The 21,797-nt window shown below is 43.5% G+C and overlaps 1 protein-coding gene across 7 annotated transcripts in view; it reads left to right on the top strand.

The window, feature by feature from the left end:
- Positions 1–238: 238 nt before the first annotated feature.
- Positions 239–21,797, top strand: part of TNIK (TRAF2 and NCK interacting kinase) — a 430,959-nt gene continuing 409,400 nt past the window's right edge. For all 7 annotated transcript variants that reach the window (XM_043995975.1, XM_043995980.1, XM_043995978.1 and 4 more), the window contains exon 1: positions 239–575. In XM_043995975.1, the coding sequence (XP_043851910.1) occupies positions 519–575 (57 nt within the window). In that variant the 5' untranslated portion in view covers positions 239–518. The remainder of the gene's footprint in view (positions 576–21,797) is intronic.

Here is a 21,797-nt window from a genome sequence, read left to right as displayed (position 1 = left end):
CCATCTGAGTGGAGGAGTTGAAGTGTCTCATTATAACAGCCAATGCAGCCGCCATCCACGCACCAGCAGAAAAGCATGTCCCATTTAAATACACCCACGCAGCCTCGGCTCCCTTAGCAGCGCTGCGCTGCCGCCCCGGCCGCTCGCAGCAGCAGCAGCCCACTCGTGCCTCCTCCTCCTCCTCCTCCCCTTCCTCCTCCTCCTCCTCCTCCTCCTCCTGCTGCTGCTGCTGCTGCTGCTGCTGCTGCTGCTGCTCCTGCTCCTGCTCCTGCTCCTGCTGCTGCTGCTGCTGCTGCTGCTGCTGGGAAGGGCGCCGAGCCGAGGTGGACTGCCTGGCGGCCCGACCTCGCTCGCTAGCTCGTTCGCTCTCCTCGACTGCTGCTGCTCAGACCGCTGTGGAAGGGCGCTGGGGGGCGCGACCCCCGCCCGCATGAGGACGGCCCGCCCCTAGAACGAGGGGGCATTTCAGGGGACTGCCGGGGCGCCCGGGGCTCCGTTTGCCCAGCGAAGGAGCCAACATGGCGAGCGACTCGCCGGCTCGCAGCCTGGACGAGATCGATCTCTCCGCTCTGAGGGTAAGCTCGGGTGCGCTCGGCGCCTCCCTTCTTTCTCCTCCGCGGGGTGGCTGGATCCCGCGATCTAGAGGCATCTATCCTTCGTGGACCGCGGCTGGGGGTGGGGACGGGAGGAGGAGAAGGCTGGGGGCTCGGGACTCTGAAGAGACTGCTGGGGGCTGTTTGAATTGGGGGACTGCTCTCGAGCCACTTGGCTCCAGGCTGGCGATGAATACGTGCCCCCATGGACTGACGGACGGATGGATGGACTAACGGATGGATAGAGAGTGGGGTGCCTTTGGTGGTAGGGACTGATGCTTGGAAAGGGAGATGCCTCTGTGTGTGTGTGTGTGTGTGTGTGTCTGTGGAGGAGCAGCTCACGCCGCCGTTTTACCTTTCGCACTGGTGCTGTGTGTACAACACCCGTCTCGCCTTCCCGTTTCCCCGCGTGAGGGCCACTGGAAGCCACCTGCTCCCGGTTGCCCACTCCTGGCAGGCATCGGACGAATTGCTTAGAGCAATTCCCCTAGGGCAAGAATAAAATAATAATCAGTGTTCAAAAGGGCTTCAACCTCTAAGAAGCTGTCTGCCAGGGGAATGCGAACCTTTCTGAATTTGGCGTACGGTGCCAGGACCAGGGTCCCCATCAATCCACGCCAGCCCTCTCCCAGCTTTGGTAGGGTATCTTTCTACCTGCAGCCTGACATTAGAGCCGAGACCTCGGTTAGCTTCGGGTGTCACGGGGAAGGGAAGCTGACCCTGAAGCTGGGACAGCTATGCTGGACTTATCCATACAAACATTTCACCTCGCCTCACCCTCCCTGCCTGCTCTCCGTCTGGCTTCCTCTAGGGAGCTCTGAAGAAGCCCTGAAGGGCTTGCTCACCCCCCCCCTCCCCCCGCCCCAGTCACCTTTATTTATGCCTTTAACTCCGCCTTAGCTCAGGCTGCCGGTCTGTCTGAGTCCATTGATATGTCAGTTATATGACGAGATTCGAGCAGCAAAAAGGAAGCTCCAAATGTGTGTGTGTGTGTGTGTGTGTGTGTGTGTGTGTGAGAGACAGACAGACAGACAGACAGACAGACAGACAGACAGACAGACAATCAGGCCAATTCACCTTTTTGGGAAAGTAACTCAGATGCTGATTCTGTGTAGTGACCAAGACATCCCTAAGATAGAATCCATTTTGCTGCCGCCGGTGGTTTTTAACAGCCAAATATCAGAAACCCCGATGTCGGCAGGGTGTTTTCTTGTCTCCCTCCCTCTCCCACCCCCCCAACACTTGAAGCTAAGGGGATTTATTTTCTTGCCATTTTAATGAAACGTTGCCGACTGGAAAACTGGATGGGGGTGGAGGACTTTAAAGGAGGAGGAGGAGAAGATTTGGGGCCAATTTAGGAAATGCTTATTAGCTTTGCATACTACAAAAATAGCATTTTCCTGTGTTTGATGTGTCCAGGGTCAATGAAACTGAATGGGCAGGTGTAAGATCCCAAATGCCTGCATGTTCTCCCTGGTGGGGACAAAGCCTGTTGTCCAAGGGATGCTAAATCTTTTTTGGGGGGTGGTGGTGGTGGTGGAATATTTCTTTATCTCTTTAGGAGCCCTCATTAAATCCTCCTCTTTTCATATATTTTAAAGAGCTATTACTGTGATGGAGAAAATCTTGGCACATTTTCTTGGAATAACCACTCACTTGAATCATCTCTTTCTCTCCTCTCTCTGTCTCTGTCTCTCTCCCCTTCCTCCTTCCCCCTCCCTCTCTCTCCTTCCCCCCAACTTTCCCTTCTAATTCTTTGGGGGGAGGGGGGCAGTGACTGACAGCTAGGAGTCTGGAGTAGGCATAGCATTCGAAAAGATGTGACCATTCTGACTTGACTTGGGGGTGACTGGATAAAGCTCATTTGCCTTTTAACATAAGAGGGTTTGGGGAGCCCTTGCCTTGGCCCTCAATTTGATGTTCAGAAGGGCCAATCCCTGGTGACCATCTTGGCAAAGATAAGGGGTTCTGAGGCTGAGTGAGTAGCTTATAGTGTGTGTGTTTTTTCTTTATCAAAAGCAGCTGTTTCTATGTCCTACTTTCTGCACCCTTGAGTAGTGTGGCTGTAGGAGAGTGAGTGGTGGCAGCTTAGCAGTTCAAGGTGCAGAGAAAATGGGAATCGGGTATCAGGGACTGGAACAATGGAAGCCACATGTACCATTTCCCTTAGGATAGTGATCCCAAGCAGTTCTCTCTGGAGAGAGAGCTTTGATTTTCAAGTTGAAGGGGATTCATACCTGTCTCTTGGTTCCCACGGAAGGCTTTGGATAGTCTTGTGTTGAATTGGAAGGAATACAGAGCTACCTTGCCCGAAGCCATAACCAGTGGGTAGGGCTGGCCTGATGCTATCTGGAGCCACATTCTTGTTCCCCGCCTTTCTTGCCTGTGTGTTTCCAAATGCCCACTTTGGATCCTGGACTGAAACTGACCAGTAAACCTGGGGCTGGCTGCTCTCTGTTCTTCCTCTGGTATAATGCCAGGCAAGGGTGGGAGGAAAGATGGCAATGGCAAAGCATCAGGGAGGAGAGCTGGGAGGAAGGAGGACTGACTAGGGAGGAGTCCATGGGAGACACAGCTAAGCAGAGGCAGGATGCCAAGTTGCCTCCAAGCTAGAATGATTCCTGCAGGGTCGCTAGGAAAGCTCTTGGTGAGTAAGAGGGAATAGAAAGGCCCAATGACTTCTCCTGGATCCTCACAGACCAAAATCAGCCTTGCTTTCCCAGATGAGGAGAGGTAAAGTCTTCCTGCTTTGAGAAACCTGACTGGGTATCAGGCTGTCAGAAAAGCAGGGCCATGTCGGAGTTCCCTGAAAGTCTGCCAAGGTCAGGGGTTTTCAGGATGCTTTGCTTGCAGTGCTGCAAGTCCCCTGATGCTCCAGGGCCCTGAGGATTTGCATCTTGGATGGTTTGTAGAGACCTGTGCTCAGCTCTAGGAGGGGACCAGATGCACAGTGCCCAGTCCTTTCTGTCAGAATCCTCTATCCTTCTCTTGGCTCCATATTGTCCTCAGCTGGTGTTCCCAGACTGGAACTGTGTCTGAATTCTCCCAAAATAGTAACAATGCATAATTTAAACTAGAAACCTCTTACAGCTACTATCATTTACATTATGCAGCATTTTGATGGTTTCTAAGTGAGAACAGAAGAGGATTCCTATTGAGTTAGAAGATGGATCTGCTAAGCCCAATGTATCTGTTATTGATTGGTGGAGGTCACGAGGGTCACAAATAGAATGAGAAATTACGGTGGTTTCTTAGAACATTAGAGCTGAAAGGGACCGAGGAGATCATCTGAGCCAACCATCCCCCTTCCTTTATTTAAACAGGGGAGGAAACTGAGTTTCAGAGAGGTCAACAAAGGTCACAGATACTTAGGGGGAAGAGGCTGGATGATCCTTTAGGTATTCCCAACACTAAGTACTATGCACTTTCCATTACCCACAGTGACTGAGTTTGAATCAATCTGAGCCCTAAACATGACAGAGGAGTAATTTGACAAGGTTAATGAAATTTCAGTCATTGGAAAAGAAGAAAGATGCCTGATTTCAGGCAGATCATATGTGTACCAAATGCCTTAGGTCTGCTACAGACCTTAAAAGGGGTATCCTGACTCATCCTCTTCCCATAAGCAGGTGAATGATTAAACAATGGAGAATGATTGTTCTTTTCTTAGAGATCCCCAGGAAATGATTTCTTTATAGCACACTAAGCCAGCAATCGATGTGTGTTTTGGGGGAGTGTGTGTACGTGTGTGTGTCTTTCACCTAGGTAAGGCATAATGGGTAATATATACTTGTCCACATATTTGGTATTAATTTTAAGTCCTGTATGCACATGTCTATGTATAGATTGACAAGACCCAGAAAAGCAATTTAGGTATTCAAACCTAGGTTTGGAATAAGCTTTGATTATATCATATCAGAGAGAATTTGTGGCTAACTTATATGGTAAAGATGATCAGAACCTTTTCTGAGATGAGCACATTGACAAATACAAGCCCCCAAGGTTTTAATTTAGCTCTACTAACATCGATGTGATGATCTGTTGCATAAATTAATGAATAGCAGTACAGGGGAAAGCAGAGGACCTGGATTCAAATCCTGCCTCAGCTATTTTTTTAACCTATATCTTGGGTAAATTACCTCTCAGGACCTCAGTTTCCTTATCTGTAAAATATACCATTAGACTACCTAGCCTCAAACTGCTTTTCTGGCTTTAAATCTGTGATCCTAGGAATATGAGACAAAATGGTTCAGTAATCCCACCTCTTTACTGAATTGACTGACCCTGGGCAGGTCTCTCTGTATCTCATATTCCTTATCTGTAAACTTGTCTACTTCACACCAGACTTTTGAGGAGATTATCACATAATGAAAATGATTTGAAAGCTCTAAAGATCAATATAGATGTGGTGTGTTGTTATTTTTATTTATTATTGTTATTACTATTATTATTGTTTATTATTACTATTATTTTAGGGAGGCAGTGTGGGGTAGTGGTTGGAGACTGTTGGAGTTCCTGAACTCAAGCCCTACATTTGTCACATCCTGTCTCTGTGACCTTGGGAAACTCACTGAATCTCCTATTGTTTCCATACCGCTGTTCAATTCGATATTTTGTAGAACCTCTGCCCATCAGCTTTGGTGGAGAGTATCCTGGTTGAGAGCACCCTATGCTGATGGAAATCACAGGTCCATTTTCTGCACCTCCCCCTCCCCCTCCCCTAATCTCTTCCAAACCATTGTGCAATTAGAAGTCTATTCTGGCTATTATGTTTCTTTTAGAATGGGAGGGACAGGGTTAGTCAAAATAATGAGATCAGCATGCTAAGATGAATAGAACTCTTGACTTGGAGTCAGAAAGATTTGGGTTTGAATTTTGCTTCCAACACTTACTAGGGGATAGCCTCTGTCTTTTCTTTTTCTTTTTCTTTTGCGGGGCAGTGAGGGTTAAGTGACTTGCCCAGGGTCACACAGCTAGTAAGTGCCAAGTGTTTGAATCCAGATTTGAACTCAGGTCCTTCTGAATCTAGGATTGGTGCTTTATCCATTTCGTCACCTAGCTGCCACTATGAAGTTGGTATTCTTGATGTTAAATATTCTTTTCATTTATTAATAACAAAGGCCATTTTCAGAGGTCATAGAATTTAGAATGGATGAGGGCTTAGAGAGCACTGACTCCAAACTTTCCTCAATTTACAGATAAGGAAACTGAGTGGAAGTTGCTTACCCAACATAAGACAGGTAGTAACAATTCCATCCTAGGGAGTCCCTTGCCTCCACATCTAATGCTCTTTCTTCAGTCAACCAACTAACATTTATTATTCAGTTTTGTTCAATGAGTCTAGACGATTTGAATGTGGCCTCAGTTCAGGCAGTTTTAGGAGGCGGGCAGCAATGGCATTAAGGTGGCCGATCATATATTTACAGAAAAATAAAAATGTCTCCTCCTGAACATGGTTGTGAAAAGCCTTTTCTTGGAATCCTTTAGTGTTGCCTAAGGACATAGTCGGTTAGTCTGGTCATTATCAGAATGTCTAAGGAGCAATATACACATCCCATGCATGGCCCTGTTAAGGATTCCCTGTTAACCAGTTGGGTCTTTAGCACAAGAGGGAATTGATGCATAATTACTAACTTAGGAGGCCACAGGGCATTTTTGAGGGACAAATGCCCAACATGGCCCTTGCATAAAAAATTTCCCATTTGCTTGTTCTCATCTGGTTTTCAGTCCTTCCTTGCCTCTGTCCTGAAATCAGAAATCTATAGATCACTTTTCTAGTCTGCCTTTCGCTCTTCAGTGATGGAGGGAGGAGGGCGAAGTGCTTAAAGCAACAGCTGAGCCCCGAAGATTGAGTGTATAATGGGTCTACTCAGGGCAAAGTCACTTCGAGACAAGTAGCTAATGCAGTGTTCCGAAGGCAATCGGAGAGGACTTGAGTGTGAAAGATGGTCTAGCACTGAGCTTTGGCCTTCTGTCTTGGTGATAAAGCCAGCAATCTCACAGGGGGGAACCTGATCAGTCTCCGAAGAGTGTGAAACAGAAAATTCCAGGGATACTTTTAGAATGAAATTTTATTTGGAGCATTGAAATACAGACTTCTTTGGAAACTTAGACAATGTTGCAAAAATTCCTGCTCTAATCTTTTCCTTCCTTTATCAGCTCAAGATTGTTTCCCTAGTAGATCCCCAGTCCTGCAATTTTGTATCCAAAGTTTTCAGCAGTTATTTTAAAGGAGTGTCTTGGATTTCTTCAAAATATATGTTTAAGAATTAAAATTTGCTAAAGATTAGAGCTAGAAGTGTGGCACAGGGGATCTAAGAGCACTTGATATGAAGTCAGAGGACTTGGTGGGTAAAGGCTGTAATTGTTAATGATGATAAAAATGAAAACTTTAAAAAATGTACATGTAGGATGATAGTAGAATGATCACAGATGATCCCTGAAACCTATGGACATATATGAAAAACTCTTCAAGGACAAAGTGGTTTATTACCTGCATGACCTTGGGCAAGTCACTCCACTTTCTGATCCTGAATTCTCTCAACCATAGAAAAAGGAACTGGGCTAGCAGACCCCAAACTTCCTCTGAACCTTATAATCTTGTGTGTGTGCACACACTCTCATGTTTTCATCTTATATTTAATACCTTTCTGGCCAGAGTATTCACACAAGTGTATATTTCATGCAGACATAATACATCTAAGGGATATTTATGTGTGTATATGAATGTCTGCACATACATGTGTGCATGCATGGCTAGAAATATTGTGACTCCAGTACAGAGCATCAGGTGGGGTGGGGTAGTGTAGTGAGGATGTTCTCAGAGTTCAGAAGGCCCAGATTCCAGTGTGACCTGTGACACATACTGATTGTATAACCTAGGGTGTAAGACAGCTTCCCAACATTTCTTCCACGAAAACTACCTGTAAGGGAGTGGCAGATCTGTATCTGTATAGAAAGTTTCCATATTAGGAATTCCTTGCCCTGTTAGACTCATTCAGGCCAAAATAAACACACACACACACACACACACACACACACACACACACACACACACACACCACTTTTCAGAGGGCTAGAGTTAGTATTACCTGAATATAGAAACTTCCCAAAATTGGAAATGTGAGTAAAATTTGGCGGTTGTTCAGTAGATTCGGTTGCGTCTCACCTTTTGTGATCCCAAATGGGGTTTTCTTGGTAGAGATACTAAAGTGGTTTGCCATTTCCTTCTTCAGCTCATTTTACAGATGAAGAAACTGAGGCAAACAGGGTTAAGTAACTTGCCCAGTGTCCCACAGCTGGTAAGTGTCTAAGGTCAGATTTGAACTCAGGAAGACGAGTGGGTAAAATGGCCACCATTTCTTTCTCTGACTTCAAATTCAGTGTTGTTTCCAGTGTGAGAATATTTTACAAGTATATAAACTCCTTGAGGGAAGAGATTTTTTTTAGATTTTTCCTTTGCATCTTCATTCTATGTCTTTTATACCTACTGGGGGCTTAGTAGACAGTGTTGAAGGTAGCCAAAATTGCCCAGATGTAACATGGGTAGCCAGGTGGTACGGTGGATAGAACCCCAGGCTTGGAGTCAGGAAGACCCGGGTTCAAATCTGACCAAAGACACTAAGTGTGTGACCTTGGGCAAGTCACTTAACCCTGTTTGCCCCAGTTTTCTCAATTGTAAAATGAGCTGGAGAAAGAAGTGGCAAACCTCTCCAGTATCTTTGCCAAGAAAACACAAATGGAGTTTTCACTGAAGAGTCAGATAGGATTGAACAACAACAAAAGACTTTTTGAATTGCTGAATTGAACCTTAGGGTAAAAACTTATTTGTTGTGTGGCTGGTGAGAGCCTCGGTTGTCTAGTTTTCTAGGGAGTAGAAAGTCACTGCAAAATTCAACCTCCAGGGCCTTTAAATATATATGGCCTGGGGGCAGTTGTGAAGGTTTGATGCCTGGCATTCTAAAATTAAGTCTTTAGATCCTAAGTACCACAAAACTTAGGGGAGAACCATTAAAAACAAAAGTCAGATGATTAAAAAGACCCACCCTGGTGGTATAAGGGAGTGGGAAGCAAAAGGTAGCCTATTTACATAAGAATATAGCCTTTATCTCCATAGATAAAGGTTACTATAAACTCTAGTCTCTATCTAGGGAGGATCCTAGATTTAGGAGGTGTTCTCCTCATCTGGTCTGGCCTCCTCATTATTTCAAAAGAGGAAACTGAGGTGACTAAGATCTTTGGTTTGCCCAGGGTCACACAGGTAAGGACCAAAGGCTGGATTTGAACCCACGTCGTTTGATGTCAGAGCCAAATGTTTTCTACTCTGCCATCCCACCTCTAGGATTTAGTCAAACTGAAAGACCTCATGGTTTAGTGGAAAGTGATACTTCTGGAGCCAGAGAATGTGGGTTCTAATGTTACCTTTGATGTTGACTCCATCTGTGACCTCCTGAAGGTCACTTCATCTCTCAGGGCCTCAGTTTCTCCAACCATAAAATAAGGGGAGAAGGGGGTGAACTAAATGGCCTTTGCAGGCCCTTCCAGCTTTAAAATGCTAAGAATAATGATCATCTCTCCTACTGGAAAGCACAATTCCTGGCCTATTTTTAAGTCTTTCATAAGTGTGTTTTTGAATAGAGGTGGGAAGGGAATAAGAATTTGTTGAGCCCTAATGTGCCAGGCACTGTGCTAAGCGCTTTCCAAATTCAATTCAATTGAATTTGAATTGAAAATTGAGGTAACTCAATTGAATGGGACTGAAAATTCCCTATTTCCCTAATGTGGTGAATGGTTTATTTTTTCACATTTCTAGTTTGGGGTACATTGTTGTTTTCAGGTAAGGCATTTACAATTATTTGAACCGAGCCAGCAAACATTCATTAAGGTCCTAATTTGTTGTACAGCATTGCTCTAAGCCATAGTAGGGTACAAAGATAAAAGAAATGCATTCCCTGCCCACTGAAAGCTTCCATTTTATTGGGTGAATAGAACATGTAAATTTATAGGCACATGCATAATATACACAATAATTTTGGGGAAAGGGGGAGAATACTAACAACTAAGGGATTTCCAGAGTGGTTCCCCATAGGAGATAGCACAGGAGCTGAAGGAATTAGGGGTTCTAAAGGAGAAGAGGGAAAAATTCTGGCTGTGCATTACAAGTAGGAGGGAGATACCTCATGCAAATACACGGAGGTTTGGAGATGGGAGTCAGAGGAACAGAAAGGTTGGAAGCTTGTGTGTGTGAAGGGCATTAAGGAGGCCAGAGTGAGATTGTGAAGGACATTAAACGCCAACCTGAGGAATTTTTATATTGTCTCAGTCAATAGGGAGCCACATCTCCTTCTTTGAGCAAGGGAGTGACGGGGTCAGACTCGTTTTAAGAAAATAATTTGGCAATCATGAGGAAGATAGGTTGGAAAAGAGATTGAAATCAGGTGTAAAATTAAGGGTCTATTGCAACAATCCAATCAAGAGGTGCTGAGGGCCTGAACTAGAGAGGCAGCTGTGGGAGTAGAGGGAATGAGCAGATTTGACAGGTGCACTGGAGGCAGAATTGCCAAGACTTTGCACCTAATTTGACGTAGGGGTGAGAGAGAAAGCAGACTAGAAGATGACTCTGTGGTTGTGAACCTAGGTGACTGCAAAGATGGTGAGTCTTTCACTAGATATTTGGACAAAATAGACATTTGAAATTTATTAACTTCTTAAAAGACCAAGACCTTCAGCACTGATCTGGTGAGCAATTTAAAAGGTGAGCTTTGATTCCATAAGATGGCGAAATCTGGTAATAAGTGCTGAGATGGGCTAGCTTGTCTTTGGATGGGGCCCAATAGAAGCCCTGTTTCCATGGTACTGATTGTAGGAAAGAATGAATTTTCAATAGCTCTTTATTTATAATGACTGTTTTTTAATCAATGAGATTGGAAGTTTGGCAGTATTGAGCAGACTGATGGAATTGAAGGATCCAGCAATATCCTTTATTTTACACACATTTAATTAATCAGTGTAGTGGAAAGAGCCTTGGCTTTAGAGTGAGGGGTCCTTCCAGATCTTCCCATGAACTTCCCTTGGGTGAACCTCTCCATATCTTTGGACCTCAGTTTCTTCTATAAAATGGATGGGGTTGGGCTTGATGCTTTCTGAGATCTCAGCCAGAGCATCTTTGCTGCCAGACAACTGTGTGACTTGAGGTAATCTCCCTGGACCTCAGTTTCTTCCAATGCAAAAATGAAGGCATTGGACTGGATCAGAGGTGTCAAACTAGAAACAAGGACCTGTTTATAAGGATCCCCGTGGGCCATAGGTTGAACTTAGTTTTAAAATGCAATGTTATACATGTTTTATTGTATTTTTATTCATTTTGTTAAATACCTTATTTTTTGTTGAATTCGTTTATTCGTTAACTTATCTTTGTTAACTGTTTCCTGGGGCAGCTAGGTGATGCAGTGGGTAGGGTGCTGGGCCTAGAATCAGGGAAGACTCATCTTTGTGAATTCAAATCCGCCTCAACACTTACTGCCTGTTTGACCCTGGGCAAGTCACTTAACCTTGTTTTCCTCATTGGTAAAATGAGCTGGAGAAGGAGATGGCAAACCACTCCAATATCTTTGCCAAGAAGACCCCTTAAAAAGGGTAACAAAAAGTTGGACATGATCCAAACAACAATGGTAAAAATATTTCCCAGTTACATTTTTCTTTTTTCTTATTCTTTTTTTTGAAGGGGTGGGGGGCAGGGCAATGAGGGTTAAGTGACTTGCCCAGGGTCACACAGCTAGTAAGTGTCAAGTGTCTGAGGCCAAATTTGAACTCAGGTCCTCCTGAATACAGGACCAGTGCTTTCTTTATCCACTGTGCCACCTAGCTGCCCCATTCCCAGTTACATTTAATCACTTTGACTACCCTGAGAGTGTTGTGGGGATCTATTTTTTACACACCACTGTCATATTGGTTTATCTAAAGCCCAGGTCTGTCCCGGCCACTCACTCCTTCTCAAAGAGCTCCAGTGCTCCCTATTGCTTTAAGCTCAAAACAGACTACTCTGTTTGGCCTTTGGCAACCTGGCTCCAACTTACCTTTCCGGGCTGATGACACATGATTCCCTTTCACACATTGCATGTTCTGGCCACAACCAGCTTTCCCCATACACAATGTTGTATCTCCTGCCCCTTTTATTTTGCATTCACTGTTCTCCCATGCCTGGAATATTGATCTGCTCCTTCCTCACCTGCGTCTTCAAATCTGGAACTAGCTTCAGAGTTCATTGCGAGCCTATGAGTCCTTTCTTGATGATGTCACAGCCCAGGAGTAGGTTCTGCATTTTAGGAATCCAGTTTAGCAGCTTCGAAGAGGATGGATTGGATTGGGAGATGGGGGCGGAGGGGAACGACACAGTAGATGTAGGGACAGGACACTGACTTGGAAGTGAAAGGTAACAAGGGCATGAAGCATGAGGTTTGTGAATTGAATGGAAAAAAAGGGACAGGTGGGAGAAGATGTGGAATAACAGCTGACTTCATCAACAAAGATTTGGCAACTGGTGGATTTGAACATGTGTAAGAGTAAGAATAGTATTAGTAATAATGGCTTTGCATTTTAGGTTAAATTACCTGTAGTGAGTGATAGAGCTGAGCTTTGAACCCGAACCCTCTGACATCAAATCTAGTGTACTTTCACTAGTGTGGAAATTACCTCTTTATCTTATGTTGCCTGTTGATGTCCCCCACAGATCCTTCTTTCACACATTATCAGTTGTTTTTCCAGTTGTGTCTGACTCTCTGCGACTCCATTTGGGCTTTTCTTGGCAAAGATCTGGGAGTAGTTTGCCATTTCCTTTCCAGCCCATTTTCCAGATGAGGAAACTCGGGCAAATAGGATTAAGTGACTTATCCAGGATAACACAGATAGGAAGTATCTGAACTCACAAAGATGAGTCTTCTTGACACCAGGCCCAGCACTCTACTCTATCTACTGTACCATGCACTTAGCTTCATGCACTTCATTGTGGATAACCCTGACCACCCTGCCCTTACTCTCCTCCCCCTTCCCCATGCATTTATCTTTGCCCTTTGCATTAGACCAAATTTGGAGGGAGTTTTATTTTTCATATTTTTCACTGAACAAAAGACACTCGTAAAACTGGCAATGGTTCCCAGTTTATCATGAAAATCTATTCTTGCAGTTAGGTTTTACTATGTATGAAATTAAGTGAGCCAGAATGTGGAGTGTGTATATGACTGATTATATGATTGAATGTAGAATATTGTGGAATGAATATATATATGATACATAAGTATGCAGGCACATATGTGTATATATGTGTGTATATTCAGAGCCCAGAATCTCAAGGCCAGAGAGCCCTGGTAGAAGAGAGGGAGCCCTAGCCCAAGCCTAATAGGGTAGCTATCTTGGAGCTATAGCATCAGCAATCATATAGAGACCCTCTTCTAAATTAAACTGTGCTGGTATGTTTACACCTAAGGATTAAGTAGGCTGGGGGAGGTCTCCTGATGGTGTGCCTTGTGTCAAGACCAATGACTACCTAGCTGATCAGGCCTTCCCTCTGGAAGTCTGCCAAGCAGGTTCAGGGTGGGACACAACGAGGCCTGAGAGTTCTTTCTTCCTCCCAGAAGCCTCAGAGGTCCAGACTTGATTAGCCCTGCTGTATCATCCAAAGGAGTCAATTTAAGGTAGAATCAGTGTAGGCCTTTCTGGGATCTAGCTTTGGGCCCCCAAATGCAAGATTTCCTTTCCAGTGATTCACACATTACCCAGAAGGCTTGGACTTCTAGGAATTATTTAAAAATAACTCTAAATCTCTTGGGAACAACTTTCAAACACCACAACTTTCCCTATTTCTTCCTTGTGATTTTTAAAAAAGCTTAATTAGCCAATTAGCTTTAGGGCCTTTGGTAGCTCAGAGATACAAGCTTTTTCCATGAGCAGCCTCAGAATTCTAGACTCTTAAACAGTTTTAAAATGAATGGTGATTTCTTGATTCTTATTTGTATTGCTAACTGTACTTTTTTCTAGCACCTTCATTTCTGAATAGATCCTTTCCCTTCCCCCTACCCAGTGAATCATCTGTTGTAACAAAGATTTAAAAAGAGAAAAAAGCATGTCTCCAAAATGAAGTCACACATAAATTGTATCTAATGGTACATACTATGTTCCAGTCAGTCAACAAACATTTATTAAATGCCTGTCATGTTCCAAGCAGTGTGTTAATAGCTGGAAATCCAAAGTAAGGAGTTTACAGTCTAATGGGGGAGAAAACAAGTCAATAACAAAAACAAATAAGAAATATACAGGTTAAATTGCTAGCACTAAGCACTAAGCTCTAGGTCATTATAATTACACATCAGCAAGTTTTTCTTTCTGTTTACTTTGTTGTTGTCACTGAGCATATTTTCCAGTTATGCTTTTTTCTGTATCAGTTAACACAAATCTTCTTGAGCTTTTCTAGATTACTCATATTTGTCATGTCTTACAGGACAGGACTCTTCCACTACAGTTGGATACAATGATTTTCTTAATCATTCTCCAGTCAATGGGCATTTGCTTTTGTTTTTTCCAGCTTTTTCTTTGCTGCCTGGAAAATTTGCTAGGAATATTTTGTACATGGGGGTTTTTCTGCCTTTAACCCACTGAAGGCTATAGAATTTATGATTTTTCCAATTGTTATTTTTCTTCAAGGACCTCCTAGGCAGGAAAAATATTAATTTTATTTCTCATTTTCTAAGTGTGGAAGGCTTGTGGATTGGAGACCTATTAATTTATTAATTGAGATTTACTTAGAAAAGGAGAATGGGATGGTAATTTTCAGCCATATCACCTTCAGAGGTCTATGAAGCCAAATTTCATCCATGAGAATACCATAACATGGATCTGATCTAATAGGAAAGAGCTTCTTGAAGGGATTGATTTATTTTTTTTGGGCTAAAGTCATTTGTATCTAGTTTGTATCTCTATGTATCTATGTATTCCTTATCCTGTCAGAATATAAACTCACCAAGGGCAGGGACTGTTTTTCTTTTCCTTTATATCTTCTCTTTAGTGCTAGAACATAAGTCCACTTGCTAGGTGGTTTAGTGGATAGAGCACTGGGCCTAAAATCTGAAAGACCTGAAGTCAAACCTGGCCTCAAACATTTAATAGCTGTGTGACCTTGGGCAAGTCACTTACCTCTTACTACATCTGTTTCCTCAACAGTAAAAAGGGGATAATAACAGTAGGCTAAAATGAGATAATATTTTAAAAGCACTTGACACATAGTTTGGTGCTATATAAATGCTTATTCCCTCCCGTTCCCACCCCCTTCCTTAATGTTTATTGACTGATTCATTCAACACGCATTTATTAAATACCTACTAAATGCCAAGTGCTGAGGTTAAAAGGTAAATATTCATCTAAAGTGCCTGCCCTAGATCTTTCTTTTGTACTTTTGAGTTACTTGGGCAGATGAGGTCCAGAGTTGCGACAGGAGGAGCCTGTGAGCCTAGTGTTTCTTAGATGTGGGTGATAATAGCTGACATTTGTCTGGCACTAGTAAGTTTGCACAAGGCTTTATAGACGATCATGGGATCTTAGAGTTAGAGCTGTAAGGAGACTTTGCACTTTGACCAAAAAAACCCACCAACACCAAAAAACCAACCCAAGGAGGTAAGCAAAATCTATCCATCTCAATGGTGCCTCACCCTGAGGTATCCATGTTCCCTGGCTGACTCTATTTTATACCTTAAACCCACACTTAACATGCATATAAATTATACCTGTAGAGGGTAATGGTTCCTAGCTACATAGGGAAATAGTTTGATCATTTCTACCCTAAGGTGGTTTTCAGCTGCCAATTATCAAATATTATAGTAAACCCCATGGGTGGAGTCAGCTGTAAATGTTAATTGTAAACTGTGGCTTAAATAAACATATTAATAATATCAGGCACTTATAGAGCACTTTTTCATCTTCAAAGTACTTTGAACCATTAAGTAATTAAATACCCTTTTTGCATGTGACCTAGATGCAAATGCAGCTCAAATAATTCAGACCAGGATCAGGAGGGAAAAAAGGCTACGTTAAGGTTCCAGGTCAGTGATCTTTGGATTTTTTTTTTTTTGCAGGGCAATGAGGGTTGTGACTTGCACAGGGTCACACAGCCAGTAAGTGTCAAGTTTCTGAGGCCAGATTTGAACTCAGGTTCTCCTGAATTCAAGGCCAGTGCTCTATCCACTCTAACTGCCTCTGATCTTTGGATTTTATGTAAAACTGATGTGAATTGTGTTGCTACAGAGCTCAGGTAAAACCTAGCCTCCTCCATCCCAAAGAATGCTGGGAAAGTCATCCTATGGGATTCTAGAATTATTTGGATGCACCAAATCATCCTGTTTGTGAGGATTAGATTAGATACTACACCTGGAGATTATGGGACCTAAATTCTGATGGCTGGGGCCCCATACTGGTCATTGTTTATAAAGTATCATAACAAATCCTAAATATACAAACAATTAATTTTAAAGGGGACTCATTCCATTCCAGTTACTAATATTTGTAAGGGACAATGAAGATCTACTGAGTAAGTAACTTAGAGTTGAGGGAAGAAATTGTACCTGTTTACATTAGATTCTACACAGTGCTTGGCCCTTAGTAGGTGCTTATTTATTAATTGCATGATATATATCATGCACTTTGGGGAGAATGGAGAGGACTGGGGAAGCCACATTGGAGATGATATTGAGTAAGGAAATTCCCTTCATTTGTGCATATCTGGTAACTGTTTTATATCCAAATTACCCAAGGGGATTGATTGGTACCTAGGTAGTTCAGTGGCTAGAGTTAAACAGACCTGGAATCAGGAAAACTTGAGTTCAAATCTGGCCTCAGACACTTAATAACTGTGTAACCCTGGGAAAGTTATTGAACCTTTGTCTGCTTCAGTTTCATCATCTGTAAAATGGGTTAATAGCAACTACCTCACAGGGTTGCTGTGAGGATAAAACAAGGTACTGTTTGTAAAGCAGATGCCAAACTCGAAAGCACTATGGAAATGCTAGCTGTTAGCTATTATTCCTATTTTTTTATTATTACTATTGCCCAGATGTGTGCTGCAGGTGGGTCTTAAACCCAGGGCTTGCTAGCTGTCTATACACTAACAAACACTACTTTTATCACTGAGTAGATACACGTAATGGTTCAAAGGGGAGTAGATCAGTCATTTCTATGAGAGAATACATTAGCTGTCCCATTGTGAGACACCATAATGCAGAACTCTGCTGCATGGTCATGAATCGTTGTCATGTCTGTAGACAGGCTTCTTGGTATTGTTCTTAGGCCATCTTCTTCCTCCAACTAGACTGGAAGCCCCAGTGTGCAGACTCATGTGTTTCTGGCTCCCAGCACTTGCCAGCTATTCAATAAAGCCTTGGGAAATGAATGTGGAAGGTGTGTTCATATTTTTCTGACAGTTGTTCATCTGGATGCGTGATTGCCCAAACCATGAAAGAAGAATGGAGACAATCAGAGATGGAGATAGGCCTGGATCCAGTTGTGTCCCTGACACTTAATAGCTAGGTGGCACAGTGGATGGAGCATTGGCCCTGAAGTTGGGAGGATCTGAGTTCAAATCTCACGTCCGACACAAATCTCACGTCCGACATTTACTAGCTGTGTGACCCTGGGCAAGTCACTTAACCCCAATTTCCTCAAACATCTGGGGCCATCTCCAGTCATCCTGATGTATATCTTGCCACTGGATCCAAATTACTTTGGAGGAGAGAATGAGGTTGGTGACCTTGCACACCCCTCCCTCACTTAAATCCAACTCACTGCAAGTCATGACATCTCCCCAATGTCACGGTCTTCTTTATGAACAAAGGACAAACAACAACTAGCTTTGTGACCTTTGCTAAGTAGTGGGCCTTTTTCTCTTCTTCATGTTTCCTTCTTCATTACAGAGTTCATACCTAACCTGTTGTGTTTTTCTCAATGGGCTGTTCTGAGATCAGAGGAGGTAATATATGGAAAGTGCTTTAAAAACCTTGAGGTGCCACATGCATGCACTGTTGTTGTAGCTACTAAAAATAATATGCCAAATGCTCAAGGGATCCATGAGCTCATGATGGCTATCACAACTCTCCCAAGCCTATCCATCTTTCAGGACTCTTTTTCAGAGTACACTGGGGGAGGAGTGGTTGTTCACTCTGTATACTGGGAGAGCCTTCTTCATTTCCTCTTGACATTACAAGGATGCCAGTGGTGCCACATGGGTTTTCCACCGGGCATCCTCAATCTTGCCCTGTGACCAGCCCATTTATTTTTTCCACCCATCCATTTTTTATGACATCCTTCCCTCCCTTTTAGCTGCATGATTTATTATTTGTAATATGATTTCACTTGGTTCCTAATCTTCAACTCTATTTTGTTGGAGACTGTTAATGTTCCATGTATTGCGGCCACTCGATACCTTTGGAAGAATGTTGATGTTGAAAATATGAGCTGACTATTAGAATTTTTTATCACAATAAAATGATAGGTGGAGTCATGGATCTGGACATGAATCCATAAGGACCTGGGCTTGGGTCCCAACTGTGACTCATACTGGCTGTGTGACCTTGAGCAGCATCCCTTCACTTCTCAGGACTCTGGGCAACCCTGAGACTATAAATGGCAAAGAAAGTGTGCTACTGCATTAGTGAGAAGGATTTCCTCATCTGGGAGTTCCCTACATCATTGAAATCATGAGTTCAGTTCTTATTGCTATCCTAACAAGGAACAAGAGACTTAACCTAAAGAGCAGGGTTTTAAAATGCCAGTGAGGGTTCCCCCCTCCTCCCATTCCTTTCTCCTTGACTCTGGTTTGTTATTTAGAGAATAAGGACATATCACGTACTGAGGCTAGGGGCCTACCTGAAATTAGCATCCAGAAAAAGGGATGTGATTTGTCCAAGTGAGCTCCAACATCCCTTTCAGGTGTTTTTCTGTTTTGTTTTTTTAATCTAAATGAAAATGTTTTATCTCAGTGACATTATCAGTAGGAATCTGGTCTTTTCAGGGAATCATAGGATCTTCCATTTGGAAAGGGACCTGGGAGGCTTTGCTATTTCTTGATGGTCTCTTGGCATTTTAAAAATACCAAAGTAACCTTTTCACTTTGACAATAATCACATCTGGTGGGTTTCTATGCAACTGAGTGTGTGTTGCATTTGTGCGTGTGCAAGTGCATGTGCATGTGCTGAGGGTGCATAGGACGGAAGGGCTTTCTTCAGGCTAGAAAATCCCAAACACTTGACTGTAATTCACTGACATCTCTGCCTGGCTTTTCTCCTCCATGGTCAGTTTATTCCAAGGATATCAACCCCTTACTCCTCCTTGCTTCAAAATCTTCCTTCTGATGTGAATTTCCTGATTTCTCTTGCTGTGTCTATGGAGTCTAGCTTCTAGATCTTTCCCTCTGCCTAAGAGAGAGGCCAACCTTTCTGCTTTCAAAAACTTTTTCAAAGTTTGTTCTGCTGTTCCTGTTTGCTTGTTCCATTAGTGAAGGGCAATAAATCTTGGGAGGGTGTTTGCCTGGGCTCCTGGGAACTGGAAAGGGGCCACACAGGCCAGGCTGATGGGGTTTTACTTCCTTAGCTTACTGGGGCCTGACTTTCCTGGGTTTCAAAGACTTGGCCATCTCAACCCAAATGCTTTAGATGAAATCCCCTTGGAAATCAACTAGATAACAAGTTTTATTCTTGTCTGAGGCTCGAGAACTTTCCAAGGTCAGGGGCCATGGCTTTGTTTTGGGAAGCAGTCAATTTGATAACTGACTCTTGGAAACCTATTTCTAGGAACAGTGTCGTGTGTGTGTGTGTGTGTGTGTGTGTGTGTGTGTGTGTGTGTGTGTCTGTGTGTCTGTGTGTCTGTGTGTCTGTGTGTCTTTGTGTGGTGTGTGGTGTGTGGTGTGTAGGTTGGGGGTAAGTACAAGGCCTTGTGGATCACAGATTTAGCACTGGAAGGACCCTTGGAGGTGATCCAGTCCCCTCCACCTGCTCATATTACAGATGAGAAAACTGAGTCCCAAAGAACTCTTGTGACTTGCCTGAAATCATAGAAGTGATAAATGGCTGATTCAAGATCACAGGACCCCAGATTTAGAGATGGAAGAGATTTTAATGTCTAGTCCAATATGTTAACTTTGTGACTGTCACGGACCCTTAGGCAGTCTGGTGAAGTCTGTGGACCCTTCTCAGAACAGTCTTTGTAATACACAAAATAAAAGACAAAGTTTCGAAAGAAACTAATTATGCTGAAAGGCGGTTACCAAAATAATATTACAAAACAAGTTCGTGGACACTAAGCTAAGACCTCCTGATCTAGTCCAAACTCCTAGCTTTACAAATGAGGAAACTGAGGCACAGACAGGTTAAAACCCAGGGGGGAAACGTGAATAAATATCTAAGGTAGAATTTTAACCTACGGCTTGGTGATTCTGAGCGCAGCCCACTCTCCAACCCCGCCTTACTTCAGGATTGGAGTCGGGAGAACTCGGCTGCAATCTTGGCTTTAACATTTGCCACCTGGGCTGTTATGGACAAGTAACTCTCTCCCTGGGCCTCAGCTTACTCATCTGAAAATTGGGGATAACGATGCTTGTATTTATTAGCTGCCTCACAGGGCTGCTGTGAGGAGGGTATTCTGTAAACACTAAAGTTCTGTAGAAATGTAGGATCGAAAATTTAGAGCTAGAGGGACACTGGATACTGCTGAATCAAACCCCTTCATTTTGCAGGGAAGATAAGTGACTTATCTAAGATCATACAGCTAGTCCGAGTCCGAAGTAGGATTTGAGCCCATGTCTTTTTGACTTTCACGGTTAGTGCCCCCTCCACTATACCATGCTACTATTTGTGTGCAAACATCCATGACTTAAACCGGTAGATATTTCCAGAACTTTTGCCAGTCATGGCATTTAGCTGGGTGCAGCTAAAAGGCTTATTCCTCTGTAGCCAGCCTGGTGATGAGCCAGGCCGGGCTTTAGTTGACAGCCATCAGCTTTATCTAATTTGGGAGACCTTGCTTCTTGTCACAGACATCAGGGATGCAGGGTCATGTCCGCATCACCACAAGACATCAGGGTGGGACCCGACAAGTGGGGGCAGCTGGGAGGAGCAGTGGATAAAGTGCTGAACTTCGAGTCCAAAGACCTGAGTTCAAATTCTGCCTTAGACATTTACCAGCTGTGCAAGGTACTTAATCTCACTCAAGCTCCATTCCCTCATCTGCAAAATGGAGATAATAGAACCTTCCTTGTGGGATTGTTGTAAGGACCAAAGGAGGTAGCAAGGAGCAGCTATAAGTATTATTATTAACAATCATTCACCACTGCCAGCATGGCTGCCCCGTGCTACATAGACGCTCCTTTGTCTGACTAATGATGTTCTCTGTATACTCTGGGGAGGGAGACTCTGAAAGAGGGCATGAAGGTTGTTGCCCCTCCAGGCAATTGTCAGATATAAACATATATTTCAAAAGCTGAATGGATGTTAGATGTTGAGGTGGGGAGGTGGGCTATGAATTCCGGGTGCCCTTTAAAAGAATCTGCATCCCCTTGTTTACTCATGATCGACAGAAAATGAGGCAAGGGAAATCTGGAGGCAGACCAGGTGAGAGAGAGAGAGAGAGAGAGAGAGAGAGAGAGAGAGAGAGAGAGAGAGAGAGAGAGAGAGTGTGAGTGTGTGTGTGTGTGAGTGTGTGTGTGTGTGTGTGTGTGTGTGTGTTCACTCCTACTACCCTTTCCTTTTAGTGGCTGTGTTTCAAAAAAAAAAAATTACTTCCTGATAATGATCTCAGGTCTTCCCAGATAGAATTTCCAGGACTCCTTCCTAAAGAGGAAAAATGGCCTGATAGGAAATTGTACAAATTAACTTCAAAATACTTAGGGTAAAATGTTAAAGGGAAAATTCAAAGGACAAAGCGCTCGCTCGCTCTCTCTCTCTCTCTCTCTCTCTCTCTCTCTCTCTCTCTCTCTCTCTCTCTCTCTCTCTCTCTCTCCCTCTCCCTCTCCCTCTCCCTCTCCCTCTCCCTCTCCCTCTCCCTCTCCCTCCTTCCCTCTTTAGACGAGGAAAGGACCAGAAAGCTCAGTGTCCCTTGATGTTACCATAACTAGAGCTCTTACAAACTCCCCCTGCCCCCCCCCCCCCACTCTTTAATTTGTATAGTTGCAAGTCA

Source organism: Dromiciops gliroides, chromosome 3, assembly GCF_019393635.1.
Source record: "Dromiciops gliroides isolate mDroGli1 chromosome 3, mDroGli1.pri, whole genome shotgun sequence".
NCBI classification, from domain to species: domain Eukaryota; kingdom Metazoa; phylum Chordata; class Mammalia; order Microbiotheria; family Microbiotheriidae; genus Dromiciops; species Dromiciops gliroides.
The sequence above is the reverse complement of the archived record's forward strand: the minus strand, read 5'-3'. Positions and strand labels throughout refer to the sequence as shown.